Source organism: Pelobates fuscus, chromosome 4, assembly GCF_036172605.1.
Source record: "Pelobates fuscus isolate aPelFus1 chromosome 4, aPelFus1.pri, whole genome shotgun sequence".
Lineage (NCBI taxonomy): Eukaryota > Metazoa > Chordata > Amphibia > Anura > Pelobatidae > Pelobates > Pelobates fuscus.
The window spans coordinates 333,678,437-333,692,969 of record NC_086320.1 but is presented as its reverse complement, the minus strand read 5'-3'; the positions used below and the strand labels follow the sequence as shown (position 1 = coordinate 333,692,969).

At 37.0% G+C, this 14,533-nt stretch overlaps 1 protein-coding gene across 5 annotated transcripts in view; it reads left to right on the top strand.

The window, feature by feature from the left end:
* The window catches only part of PHF14 (PHD finger protein 14), a 325,814-nt gene that overhangs the window by 80,560 nt on the left and 230,721 nt on the right, over positions 1–14,533 (top strand). For all 5 annotated transcript variants that reach the window (XR_010090781.1, XM_063452421.1, XM_063452419.1 and 2 more), the window contains 4 exons: positions 1,658–1,804; positions 3,125–3,395; positions 5,088–5,194; positions 7,503–7,598. Coding sequence is in view for 4 of the 5 variants with exons in the window: in XM_063452421.1 (XP_063308491.1) it covers positions 1,658–1,804; positions 3,125–3,395; positions 5,088–5,194; positions 7,503–7,598 (621 nt within the window). In the remaining variant the exon portion in view is untranslated. The remainder of the gene's footprint in view (positions 1–1,657; positions 1,805–3,124; positions 3,396–5,087; positions 5,195–7,502; positions 7,599–14,533) is intronic.

Here is a 14,533-nt window from a genome sequence, read left to right as displayed (position 1 = left end):
TGAAAAAAAACCCTGGGGAATTTTCTTTTTCAGTGGCTTTAAAATTTGCAGAAATTTTACATTTCTACCTTTACCCAAAAAATACATGCACAATCTGCAACACAGATCTCTTTGCTTTATATGGAAAAACAAGAAGGGCAGGGAAGTCACTAATATCCTACAACTTAAAGTCAAAGTGGGGGTTCTTGGCTTCCCAAATCTTAGGGCATACTACAGAGCTGTGTACCTAAGTCAGATAAGAAAGCATAACCACATCCAGGACTTTCACGGTGGGTAGATATTGAGCCCTATTTGTTGGTACCACAGGGTCTGCATTCTATATTTTGTCTCCCCCCTTCCATTTGAGACCCTCTATGCCATACACATGACATCTAGTTTACATATGGGATCTATTGCGTCATTTGGATAACTACCTATCTCATTAGCTGCTCAAATGTTTACAGCATCTCTGGGGTTATCCACCGTTAGACACAGACCTTAAGTGAAATGTAGAGTAACATGCTCATGTTAACTTTATGATAGAGTATCTTTAAAGTCATATACAGAGTTGAAAAACCAAATTGTTACCAAATGGACAGTATTCTCCTACATACAACTTAAATCATTTCTAGCAAAGATAACACCTAATGGAAAATATACACTCTGAGGATTACCTATTTTACCATTTGAGAAAATATTCTTACAACTTAAAAGTAAAGTGAACTAGAGAAACAGCTGATCAAAAAAACAGGAGCTAGTATAGACTGAAACGGGTGAATAAATATAGTAAAAATACAAATATAAAATAACTAAATCTCTGCTTACAACGTGCCCAAATTACGTTACTCTTACTCTTCCCCAGTACCATCAGCATGCCTCATGAAAATCATCACTTATATTCTGCATTAATTTTAAAGCAAGCTTTAGAAGGAAAGGAAAGGAAAGAAAAATGGAAAAAAACAAAACAAAAACTGGTTAAAAAAATCCTGATGGAAATTGTCTTGAGTGGATATAGGACCTATGGGAGCAGGTTAATTTTTTATAGCAGATATCCAACAGAACTAATTAATATATTTATATGACCAAACCCAGGATTTGCTTAAAATATCTTGAGACCTGGAGTATTGTACTGGTAGGCTTCTGTGAGGTCATTCAGCACCCAACTGCCCAAGTACTTAATAAGTCCTTATACCAATTAAAGGGGGAAAATAAGTATTATTGACTTTTCAGCATGTTGTTTTAGGTTGGAAACTGAGCCATATTCTCTAAACAGCTCCAAAATATTAGACAGCAACACCACAGGCTGTTCAACAATAAATCCTTGGCATACATCGTTATCTAAGGTACTTCGATGTTACCAGAGTGTCCAGAATTCACAAGTTTTGCCTGATCACATCAGGGGAGGGTAGTTTGTGAAAATGTTCTCACTTGCTTTTGGATCTCTTGGGATTTGCACTGATCCCAGCCAGTATTAGTAGAGTAAATCTACCATAAAAATCAATGTACTGCAATGCAGTGCATCTAGTGGCCTTATCTGACTTATACTGAGGATCATTGCGTTTAATCCTGCTTGTGGATAAATGTATGTATGCATGGGAGCCTGGTATATTTTTATTTTATAAATAGGACATAAACATTGGTAGCCTCTGTGAACTTGCATCGTTGTGTCTTTCTGCAGGATATTGCAGATCCTTTTTTTGCATACTGCAAGCAACACGCGGACCGATTTGACAGAAAATGGAAAAGAAAAAACTACTTGGCCTTGCAGTCTTACTGTAAAATGTCCTTGAAAGAGAGAGAAAAGCAGCTAGCACCAGAGGCACAGGTACCATTTCAACCCTCTGTGATGTTTTACTCCAAATAAAAGCCGCTGCATACCTTAAAATGGAAATTTAAATAAAGGTCATTTAATTCATGTGGGAGCTAAGATTGTTTACCTTTGATCACAGGAGCTTTGAACTGGAGTATGTATTTGGTCTGCATGAGATTACAAAGACTTTATTAAACCTTTGAATGTCAATCTCCAGCTTTTGCTAAGACACCATGACAACATCCTCTTATTCATTTTATGAACTATAGAGCTTCAGTTGTGTGGTGTGTAATTACTCTTTGGCTATAGGTGTACTTTAAATGTAATGCAGAAAATCATGGCACAGCATTATCTTGGTGTCAGTGAGGATATTTAAAATAGCCCAATGGGTTTGTTATTGGGGGTATGAAATTTCATTGTGAATCTTGTTTATAGATAATTGTGTGTTATTTTATGTATGCATAATGTATTGTTATGCATCAGGTAATAAACAAGAAGCGGAATTTATGCAGGCAGCTGCTTGACTGCCAAGCCTTGTTTATTTTTGATAGTTCATACTGTGCTGCACGGTCTTGATGGGAAATAAGCACTCGTCTGTGCAGCATATACACCCTCAGTCTAGGTTAGGGGTGCCCAACAGGTAGATCCTCAGATGTTGTAGAACTACAACTCCCATGATGCTTTGCACGTCTTTAGAATGCATTTAAAATGACAAAGCATCATGGAAGCTGTAATTTTAAAACATCTGGGGATCTCATTTTTGGGCACTCTTGGTCTACATTACAAACATTTAAGTGCAAGTAGCACAAGATGTGTTACTATTGTGATGTATTGTTCCACAGCTGTCATTGGAGGCATTCCTTAGTGCTTTTGATGCTGTGCCATTTATTTATTTTTATTTTTCAAAAAGTTGAGGTCACCCAGACCTTTAGATTCAGATCTCAATATTTTCTCACTGCTACAATGTTAACTTTAGTAAAAAATACTTCTTTATACTTTTGCACGCTGCATTTATGCAGGATGTTTATAATATGCAGATGTTTATTTTGGATGGATCCCTTTCTTTTTATATTAAAGTGATAGCACATAGCTATGACTATTTGTGACTGTGCTCAACTGTAATGTAACCTCTTTAGAAACCACATCCAGCCCCACGGTTTTGCCTGAGGGATTGTTCAGAGAATCTGTATTCAGTGATCTCTGTCCCTCCTTAGGATAATGCTTATAAATGTGCCCCTGGTAGAAGACCAGAAAGCGCTTTAATGCACTGTAAACTATTCTGTATTAGAAATTGCAACCTGAATATTCTTTGTGTTTGTTTCCATTATTTTCCAGTCCCGCATCAACACAAGATTGCAGCAGTATCGTGTAAAGTCAGAGTTGGCTCGTACTACAAGACCTCAAGCATGGGTGCCAAGAGAGAAGCTGCCTCGGCCACTTACAAGCAGTGCATCTGCTATACGTAAACTTATGCGTAAAGCAGAACTGATGGGCATTAGCACAGATATATTCCCAGTTGACAATTCAGACACAAGCTCCAGTGTGGATGGCAGAAGGAAACACAAGCAACCTGCTTTGACTGCTGACTTTGTTAACTACTATCTTGGTATGTGGTGTCTGTACTTATGATGTTTGTTGTAAGGTTTTAGTTGTTTAACTTGTCAGACTATGCTCCAGATAAAGAGTTATTTATAAAACTTTCAATTTGCTTAAAAATATAAGCAGATGTTTAATAACTAAACAGTTTATTGCACTGAATTGAAAATCAAATGTATAATTTAGGCTAAAGTATTGCTTAATTATTCCCTTTAACAGTTTGGTTTGCAGTTTTTCCAATTCACCACAATTTTTGTTTTTTTTGTAAAGTCTGCACAATCCTTTGCAAGCAATATAATTGTATCTTCGGAAATAAATATTGGATAGTCTAACCTATTTATACACTGGCTAAAATGATATTGATTTTACTTGTGGTGTAATGACATATTGCTTTATCTAAGTTATCATTTTGGAGAACTAAGATTTAAAGGTCATGCAAACTTGACTGTGACAACTAAATAAGGCTGTTGGTCTCGTTCACTGATTCTCATGACAGTGGAGGGATGAATGCATCCTATATTCCTTGAATATAAGATCATACAATTCACAATATGGTGAATATTCTTCCCTAAAGTCACCAATCTACTGCCATGCTTGAAGTACTTAGCATTTACCTGGTTTCCAGGCAAACCAGTCTACAATCATCCTGAGTGTAGTAGAAGATTTAATAATGTTGTTTGGGTTGAGCAAATCCCCGATTGCAAGGTGAAATAAGTTTGCCATTTTAAATGGCCTATACAATGCAAGTGGAATTAGGGAGAGAGACTGTGACAATCTGATCAAGGCATGATAACCATATTCAGTCTGAATCATTCTCCTGGTTTGTTGCTGAGACTAAATGGTTACTTCCATTTAAACATTCCTACTTCTTTTATCATCTCTTAACTATAAACCATTATTATTATTATTTTTACTTTTTGTGATCCAAGAACATTAGAAGCAGAGACCCCCTAATTCCTGATTTAAATATTATATTTATGGAAGCTGATCTCTGCGGATGTGGATTAACAAAAAAAAAAACATATCAAAGAACATTGATAGACTCAAAGTGTTATCCAAATTTTACATACTTCAAACAAGATGTTTGTGTACCTCCTAAGTGTCCCTATTTAGGAGAGATACTGCTTATGTTGGGCCCAGATCCTTCTGTTCCTCTTTTCTATCCTACTGTTCCTAATTTCCGCAAGCTCTATTGGTGGTGAGTGTTTAACAGATCTTCCCAAAAATAAAACTCAGTATTGTGTGTTTAAACTACATTAAATGTGTTAAACATCATTCTGTGTAAACAAGATACATTATTGTTCTATATTACATTTTGTTGCATAAATCCCCTAACATTTCTCAAAACAGCAGTGCCGCTGGCCAAACCTTCATAGTGGTACATAGATTTGTAGACTTTTTTGTGTTTTATAAACATAATTTCAGAACTTAAAGCAATGCACTTTCATGCAAGACACTTTTTAAATTATTGTCTATATTAAATAAATTTTTTTGCTTCAAGGAATCTACAGTATACCTGCTAGATGTGAGACAAGACCAAATGATTCTATGTTTTACATTTCTACTCCGTAATGTTTTTAGAGTTAGTGTTTTGAGTTTAAGTGGTAGTTTAGAGTGGATTTAACTATGCTCTACGCTATTTATTATCAATATGTTTGACCAATGCACTGTAATCTTGATTATTGCTTTTCCTTTTACTTAGAAAGGAACATGCGTATGATGCAGTTGCAGGAAAGTATGGCTGAACAAAAAAGTATAAAAGACAAGCTAGAAAATGAACAAGAAAAGCTTCACATTGAATATAACAAGGTAAGTAAACAAATACTTGAACTGTTTCCAGTACTATGAACATTCCATACCTAAGATAAGATGGAAATTTAACAGAATAAACCATTATCAGGTGTTTCATTCTGAGTGTTTGACTATTATAGTTGTTTTTTAGTTTATTTACCTATCTCCATGGCATGGTCTCCCTTTGAAAACCTAAAAACTAAGCATTACCCACTTGCTCCAAATGCCTTAATTGCCTTTTAGCTTGCATCATATTTGCACATTGTAAGTTTCTTTTATATTTTGGAAGGTTTGGAAGCAATGACTGATAACTTTTTGTTATGCCCAATTTTATGGTAACTATTCTACACTCTCTCTACAGCCTTTCACTCTGTAAACATACCTTTTCCTCCAGACTTCCCCCTAGCTGCTCTCTCGCTCCTTTTCTTACCATTATTAAAGGGAGACTGAAGTAACTATAACAATTTTACCTAATTGAAATGTTTATAGTGCTGGAGTCCTCTGACACTATTACTCTTTAGTGTAAGATTAACACCAAATAAGGGTCCCTGGCTACCCAGAATCCCACGGCCACAGTATGGCTTAAGCATAGGTTATACTCTTCCTAGTCGGATTACCAGTTCATACCAGCAATAGGTGCTGTGATTGACTCGTAGTGTCAGCTGACCACTATCAGCCTATCGCAGCCCCCCATTGTTGTTCAGAATAATGCTTCCTCATTAGCCTAAGTAAACCCTCTTTTTTCATCTTATTCCAGTGCCAAAGTCACTGTCTCCACATCCTCCAACATCAGCACCAAGTGGGAACCTACTGTGCATGTGTAGCGAGTGCCACGTGCGCATTAGTCCTTCCCCATAGGAAAACAGTGAGTCAGTGCTTTCCTATGGGGGATTTTGAGGATGCTGGACATCCTCATGCAAGGCGTGAGGACGTCCAGCGTTGTTTCTCAGAGTCGAACTCCGTGAAAGAGCAGGAGCACCACGCTATCTGGTAGACAGTCTAAACATTGCTGTTTCTCTCAAATTGCAACGTTTTACATTAGGGTGTGGGGGGACAGGGACATTGTTCCCAGACCTTTTCAATTATATTATTATTATTATTATTATTATTATTACTACTACTGCCATTTATTAAGCGCCAACAAATTCTGCAGCACTGTACAATTAGGACAAAGACAAACACAATAAGAACAGACCGATACAACAGGTAGAGTACCCTGCCCGTGAGCGTGAGCTTATGAAGTAATCTTGGTGCCTATAGTGTCTCTTTAATGAGAAAGTACTCCAGACACTATAACCACTTTAATAAGATTAAGCAGTTACAGTGCCAATAGTGTCCCTGTAGTATTTTGCTCTGTTTCACACACACACACACACACACACAGAGTTATTAACTGTGGGGCATTAAAAGTGAATTTCATATGTAAGACCAACATGCATGAACTGGTAAAACTCTCTCGGTCAGCTGTGCTTCCAGCTAAGCTATTTTGCTCTAACATTTTATATTCACTTTGAATTCCCCAAAATGCTCACATTAGTGAATAACTCTGTTAAAGTGCCCTTAAGGCATTTGTTACTTAGATTCATATAATGTCAGGAAAATATCATAATTGTACTATTTTATAATCTCACATTGGTTCCGATTTAAAAAGCTTTCAAAATGATTCAATGTGTTAGAAAAAACATTCCAAAAGATTTATTTGCAAAAGTCACCATTAATATTTATGGGAAATTTTCTAGATAAATCAAAGGTTTTTTTTCTAATAGTATTGAACCGTTTGGGAAAAAAACGTATTAAATTTAGGTCATTGTGTTTCATGCTTATTTTGTTGTGTGGAAAACTTTACAATGAAAGCTACATTTTATCTACTTGCAGAACTATTGGTGCCAATGTGAATTGCAAAGAGATAATCTGTTATTTATCATACACACATCCATAAATAATATATTTTCCGATGGAATGCAGTGAGTTACCTAATCCCAAAATATTGCAAGTGAGGGTATGTTTGCACAAAAAATAAGTTTCTGTTTCTAAATCTCATTTATATAATCATCATATGGCACACAATTCAGCAAGTTTTCAAAATATTTCGGATTAGAGTCACTAAATAACAAATAGCACTTAGTTTGTAGTGAAATCAGATTATAATTCTTAGCTACATGATCTTGCAGCATGGAAAGATAGCCAGTTAAATATAATCAGGTTAACAAATCTACATCACTGCTGAAGGTTGTGACTGAAGAAGCTTTTGGGCAGTAGCTTATTGAATACTGTACTTTTCTATGCATTTGGAAACTGATAATATCATCTGATTTGTATTTTTCAGTTTTGTGAATCCTTAGATGATCTGCAAAATGTGAACAGCAATTTGAGAAACGAAGGGCAGAACTTGTGGGTTATGATGAGCAAGATTGTTGGACAGGTATGTTTTTTTATTTTAATTGTCTTCTTCTATCCGTGTAAATATGTTGTTCTGAACTTAAAGAGTTCCTCTGAAGATTTCAGCATAAGCTTAATCTGCATGTCGAATCTTGTCTAGGAGATACCAAAACATAAGAATAGCCTATGTGGACATTAAAAATAAATATTATATTATATATTGGCTGTATGTAATGTGTGTGTGTGCTGCTTGTATGTAATACGTGTAGTGAGTGTGTCCTCTTTCATCTGTCCAGCACTTGACGGTCCAAGGCGACAGTGTTGTTATAACTTTTTGCTTAATTCTTTTTGGGGTTTATTGGTATATAATGGATCACCTGGCCCCCCCGACTGGGTACCTCCGTTGATGGATGCTCCTAGTGCTTCCTGAGAGCTCCAAGCACTCCACTTGACACCATAAGCACTGCAGACCCCATGAACCGCCACATCTTGGTTGGGGTCTCGCCGTCTCCTACCCACCCTGGACCTACGACAAAGCTCCAGATTCCAGTGGGTGAACCTCTCTTTTCCCAGAGAGTGAAGCAGTAACAGGAACAAGCTCTTACCAGAGCTTAGTGATTCTTCAAGGGAGTATGAAGAGCATAACAATCCCTTGCAGCAGATTCCCCCCAATAATAGACAGGACTCTAGATTGAGGGTGAAGTAGAACTGCAGGTTTAATGGTACAGCTGCTCTGTTATACAGTATTTCCCAACAAGGTTACCGCCCAGGTGGACCTTGTGGGACACAGGACATGAAATTCACAATCCAATAAAAACAGATTTTTACACTTAATCACTTCCAGTTACTGTACACAAGACCTCCCCTCTGTATGGGACATAATTGAGTTAATTACTGTGTCAACTCAATTACCTCCAAATGAAAAATACAAGTTTTTACCCAATTTTACAAATACCCCCAAAACATATGGGAAACACATACATTATATATATCCCCTGATAGCCCTGATCTGGGGAAACAACATATTGCAAAATCACCCAGATCGGTTCAGGGGTTTCAAAAGTTAGATGGAAGTCTCTTTTGACTGACCGCACGCATGTTTTCATGCCCAAAAGAGTTCCAGAGAATTAGGCTGTGCGGCCGGTCTATCTTCTCATTCAAATAATGTATAAATTGCACAAAAGATCCGTTCATGCATAACTCCATTGGATGCATCTAGTTTGGTAGACTGTTCTCACTGAAACGCGCTCTGTTCTTGTGTATTTTGCCGAACGCACTGGAAGGTGGAAGTCCCAGCGGTGTTCGTGCCTTTGAGTGTCCGATTTTGGTTCCAGGCGTTCGACGACTAAACACCGCTGGCCGCGTCCGACTAAACAAGATGGCTGCTGCCACGTGTTCGTTCATACGAATGACGACCACCCAGCCATTTGTCAATTAAGCTGCGGTTAACCACAGCTTCTGGGAGGTTAACAAGCAGCACACTCCACATGCAGGGTGGTCAGTCGTTCAGCATTTTGTTCAGCTACTTGAATAACATTATCCTGGTTGTAATAGCAGCTTAATTCACCAAACCAATCAACAAATACACAAGGGAGAATACAAAATCCAAGCAATGAAGGATAAATATGCAATCCATGGACAGAGGGTTCTGTCTCAAGTTCCTTAAAACCCCAAAAGTTACAGGGGCCATAATCACAGGGCAGAAGGCTGGCAAGCAGGCCACTCCAAAAACTCATGGCAAACTCCCTTAAAAAGGGTAGTTTGTCACATGGTTAAAGCCTGTCTATGTGAAAATTACAGAACAATTAGCTGATATGTGTGATGGATGGCAGGTAATCTTGTATTCACTGTATTCAAATCATTTGATGTTGTCAAAGATCTGTGCTTTGGGAAAGGTGTAGCAGTATCATGGGCATGACTGATGTAGAAAATTGATTTGTGAAGGCAGAACAATACCCTATCCAGTCTATTAAACATATAACCGGCCCTGTGGGTTCAGACCTTAATAATTGCTCCATTGCAGTTGGGGCACCCTGTGAGTCAGAGTGCATGCACCAGACCGTGAGCACCATACCGCAAGTTAGCGATTACACTAGCAGCCCTGCAGCAGAGCTAAAGGCCGGAAAATCTTTCTGCCCAACTCCTGGACCTTCATGTCCGGGTTGTCGGACGATACAAATTCCACATCCCTGCTTTAAAATGATTTGAGCAATCCCCTGAATTAAGCTTAACGCTGGCAGTTCTTTGGTAAGATTGCTTTGTTGTGGGGATAGTTCATAGAATGTGTATGATTGTAACTGATTAAGTAGGCAATTCTCCATTATTTATTTGTCAGCATTCTGTATTGTGCAGATATTTTCCTTTTGTATCGTATAGTTGATATGAGCTTCATAAATAAACTATCTGCATGTAATATTAAGTAATGGAGCACAATTTAAATGAAATACAACAGCTGGCAAACGGGTATATGAAAGATTAAAACAATTAACAGGCATAAAAAGACTTGTTAAGGCCTGGAAACGTGTGTGCAGCTCTGTAGTCTTTTGTCGATTTTTGCATATTTTGTAAAGATCTGCAATGGTAGCATTCCCGCTTTTATTATGGTGCTGGCGGAGCTTTATAAACCAATTTTCATAAAGTGAGAGTAGATACTGGTTTCCCAGAGCCACCACTGTAAAAATGTAAAATTAGATGGCAGAAGCTCCACCTTTTTTATATAACAATAGGTGAGAGCGCTTTAGGAATATACATAATTTGTATTTTATCACTTTGGTACAACTTCAATTACAGTCTGTAATTAAAAAAAAAAAAAAAAAACTAGACCATAGTGTAGTACAGGGGTAGGCAACCTTTTAGCAGCACTGTGCCGATATAGGTGTGATGTCCCTTAGCGTGCCGATCCTATTTTTTAAAATTGAGGTGTGTATGCTGCCGTATTCTGCTTGTGTTATTTTTACTGTAATTGCTTTGTATCGTTGTATTTGTGCGTATAGGAGCTATTATATTGTATATGTTCATTAGTACTTTATGGTATTGTGTATGATACCTATGAATGTGAGCTGTGTATGAGGGCTGCTTGTGGAATTGTGTGTGGATGGAAATGTCACCTTGTGTGTTTGGTAGTGTGTGGGGGCTGTTTGGGGTATTGCATTTGAGATGCTGCATGCAGGGTTGTGTGCGCATGTATGTGGATTGTTAGTGGTGTTGCGTTTGTGGGGATTGTGTGTATGTTTGTGTATGGGCTGTTCGTATTATTTGTATTATTTGGGTTATTTCTGTGTATATCTAGCAGTATGGATGGCTTCCCTAGATTCCAGTGGGGACCAGGCTGGCCAGGTATAGCTCAAGTATAGGAGCTGCAACAGCAGCTGCAAGCTGCTCTGCTACAGTGTGGATTCCAATTCACAAGTGCTGGGAGGAAGTGATCTGAGATCACTTCCTCTATGTGCTGCAATGCATAAATTGAGGAATGTCCTTCACCACCTCTTCGTATTAGCAGATATCTGAAGTTTCACTGGGACTCCTGATAGGACAGAGCCTGTTTGGCTCTAGCAGCCTTGAGTGCCGTGCAAAGTCACCTCGAGTGCCGTGCATGGCACTAGTGCCGTAGGTTGCCTACCCCTGGTGTAGTATGTCAAAAAAAATGTAAAACACCTTAAAACCTGTGATTATTGCACTCAAATACTGCTGAGCCTCTCCTATTAGCAGGCTCAGACTTCCAATGTTCCTCTGTATTAGTTTCCATCACTTTGAATTTATTGATCAGCGAGACCACCTCCAGAACCTTCCTTCTATATAGGATAAACAAAATAACAGCAGGATAGATGACAAAATACATACATCCGCCCTGACGCGTTTTGGCCGTCTAGCGGCCTTTCTAAAAGTGCCTATAAAGTTTCTGTATGTGTGTTTCTACAGAGTGATTAAACACAAGGTGAATAGTTGTGGCTTTTTGTTTTCACTGTTTTGCACACGCGCACTTTGCTTTTGTACTGTAATTTTTATCCAGAAGCTCCACTGTTTGTCACAATGGGTTTAGTAATATCTTTTGTTTGTGTTGTAATTTCAAAAGTAACAGGGTAGTGACAGAACCGTTTTAAAATACATTGAACATACTATAACATAAACCTAAACAGTTGGTGTGGAAAAACGGCATTTTAGGGGTTGCAAAAATTTGGTGCAGAGAGAACTTGAGTGAACTTGAAATAAGAAAGCAGTTAAGTGAAAGTTTTGAAAAGATAAGAAGAAACTAGCTAGAGCAGAGGGTTAGGGGATGTACAACATTGTGGCACATTTAATTCTACGAAAAAACATACATAAACAGGAAGAAATACGAACTATATAAGAAATATGTTCAATATGTATGTAGGGCAGTGTGAGAGGGAAAATCTATGAAAAAAGTTAACATTTTCTGTCTTGATTGAAAGTTACATAAATTGGTTGCTGTTCTCTTGGAATGATGTCAGCTGACTTGGGCTATGCAGAGAACTTGAGTGGACTTAATCGGCTGCAGATCTAGCTGCAAAAATTTATACATTTGCATGATCCTTCAGATTTCAGAGATATACCTGATGGTTTTCATACCAGAGCAACTGCATTTCTATGGGATTAACCATAACCAAAAAGGTTCTATAACTTGCACATTTATTTATTACTGGCATTTATAAAGCGTCAACAGATTCCGCAGCGCAGTACAATTAGTAGCTGGAAATATTCTGTACTGCAAATTATACTGTAACCTAGAGCTGTGTTTATATGTAGACCCCCAAAATGTTGTTTATATTATTTTTATTGCATAAACTACCAGGAGGAGTATATTGATGGTTTTCTGAATTTTTAAGTATATTTTGGAGATACTGTTTAACTAGTTATACTTCCCTTGTACACCTCATGCTTCTAACAGAACTACTTTGTATGTGAACTTGTCTAAGAGTAGTTTCTAAATTAGAGCTTTCTTTGTGTTTACAGGTTTGTTACTTTCTTCCTAAACCCAATGACTGCCTGAGCAGCTCACTATCTATTTTTCTGGTCCCTTTGGCAGTGAACACATTATCAGTGTAGCACTGCATGAATAGTAATTTGTTACTGGTACTCTCAGCAGTTAAGTGTTACAGAAAGCATTCCTTGACTCGCTTGATTTTTCAAAAGAAGACTTTACTTGGAGACAGCCTGGCATTTCCTGCTCAGCCTTTCCATTGATTTAATCAGCCAGTGTAAAATTCCATTGGCCATGCCAAGTTGGCCACGTCTTTCTTGGCTTCAGATATTTCCGTCTGGAGCAGCTTTCCTGATAATTACAGTCAGTGCAAAGAATACTCAACATCTATCAACACAAAATAGTGAAAGCCGAATAAGCAAAGTACAATACAACTTCAAAGAGATGCTGTGTTGCTATAATTTCTATTAACTGTCTGCATATATATATATATATATATATATATGTTGTGTGTTGCATGTGTGTGTGTGTATATATATATATATATATATATATATATATAGTGTGTGTATTGTACAGCGCTACGGAATTTGATGCTCTAGTCTATATAAATAATAAAATTATATTTCTATCACACACACACACGCACACATATATAGTAGAAAGCAAGAATAGAATTAATTTGCACAGCTTGCAGGACACTTTTTTCCAGTTGGTTGAACAGATGCAGGCCCACAGGGCCCTCGAGAAATGACTTTGATAGATGGCTGCTGTCTGAGCAGCTAGCATACAGCAGATTAGTGGAAACCCGAAGAGGATCTCGTCTGCTTTGTGGAGAGTTTGGTCCAATAAGATAATTTTTCTAATTAACCTATGGAGCACTGATGTAGCTGGAATGTAGTGGAAAATAAACTACTTCAATATTCTTTTGTGAGGAATACAGGAGCTGTTTGCTATCATATATTCTAAGCCAGCTAAACAGACCATTACTTTCTTCTCAGCAGTTGGGCAATCATACTGATGTCAATAGCTAAAATATATTTACAATTTGCAAATGATCTTTATGGATTAAGATTTAAAAAAAAAATGTTAGGTGCGTGTATAAGTAGATATGCATGTTAGTTTTTATAAATATGTATGTGTCTGTCTGTCTATCTCAATTGATATATATATATATATATATATATATATTTTTTTTTTTTTTATGTGGGTGTTTTTGTTAATGAATGCGTTATGTTTTTTCCGCAAAATTCTATGTTGTCTACCAAAGGTTAAAGTTATGTGAAATAAGGATATATTTTATCACTTCAATAAATTGAGTTGGTTAGAAACATATGCATACACACACTCACAGGCCATAAACTAATATGTGTAATATAATCTGTATGTCCACAGATTGAGGGCAATCTCTCTACTGGAGAATTAAATACTGCCCATGAATAGAATAGAAGAATTCCCATTTTTTCAGTAATAAATTGTGTAGTGAATTTAAATCATTTTTATGAGACAGAGCATGTGGCTCTCAGGCGGCATTTAAGCCTCTGTAGAGGCATTTGTCAATTGCCATAGACCCAGAAGAACAGTACAGTGTTGATGGTTTTCTATCTTCTTTAAGTAAAAGTTTCTTGCAACAGCTCATAGTTTTAGTAAAGAAAACTAAATAGCTTTTTTGTTATACTCACTAGCACAAGTTCAGCTAAATATTCGTTCCTATAAGAAGCTTTTTACGTCTTTAATGTACCACTGTCTTTAACTTTTCTCTTCTTGTTTTTTGTTTGTTTGTTTATTACATTTAATGATTTGTGTGTGTGTGTGTATATATATATATATATATATATATATATATATATATATATATATATATATATATATATATATATATATATATATATACACCCTGTTCCAAATTATTATGCAAATTCTATTTAACCCCTTAAGGACACAGCTTCAGAAGCTTGTCTTATGCTTAATGACACAAGCAATTTTTGCATTTTCTGTCTGTTTGCGTTCAACTGCAATTTGCATCTCTCTCGTTTATTGCA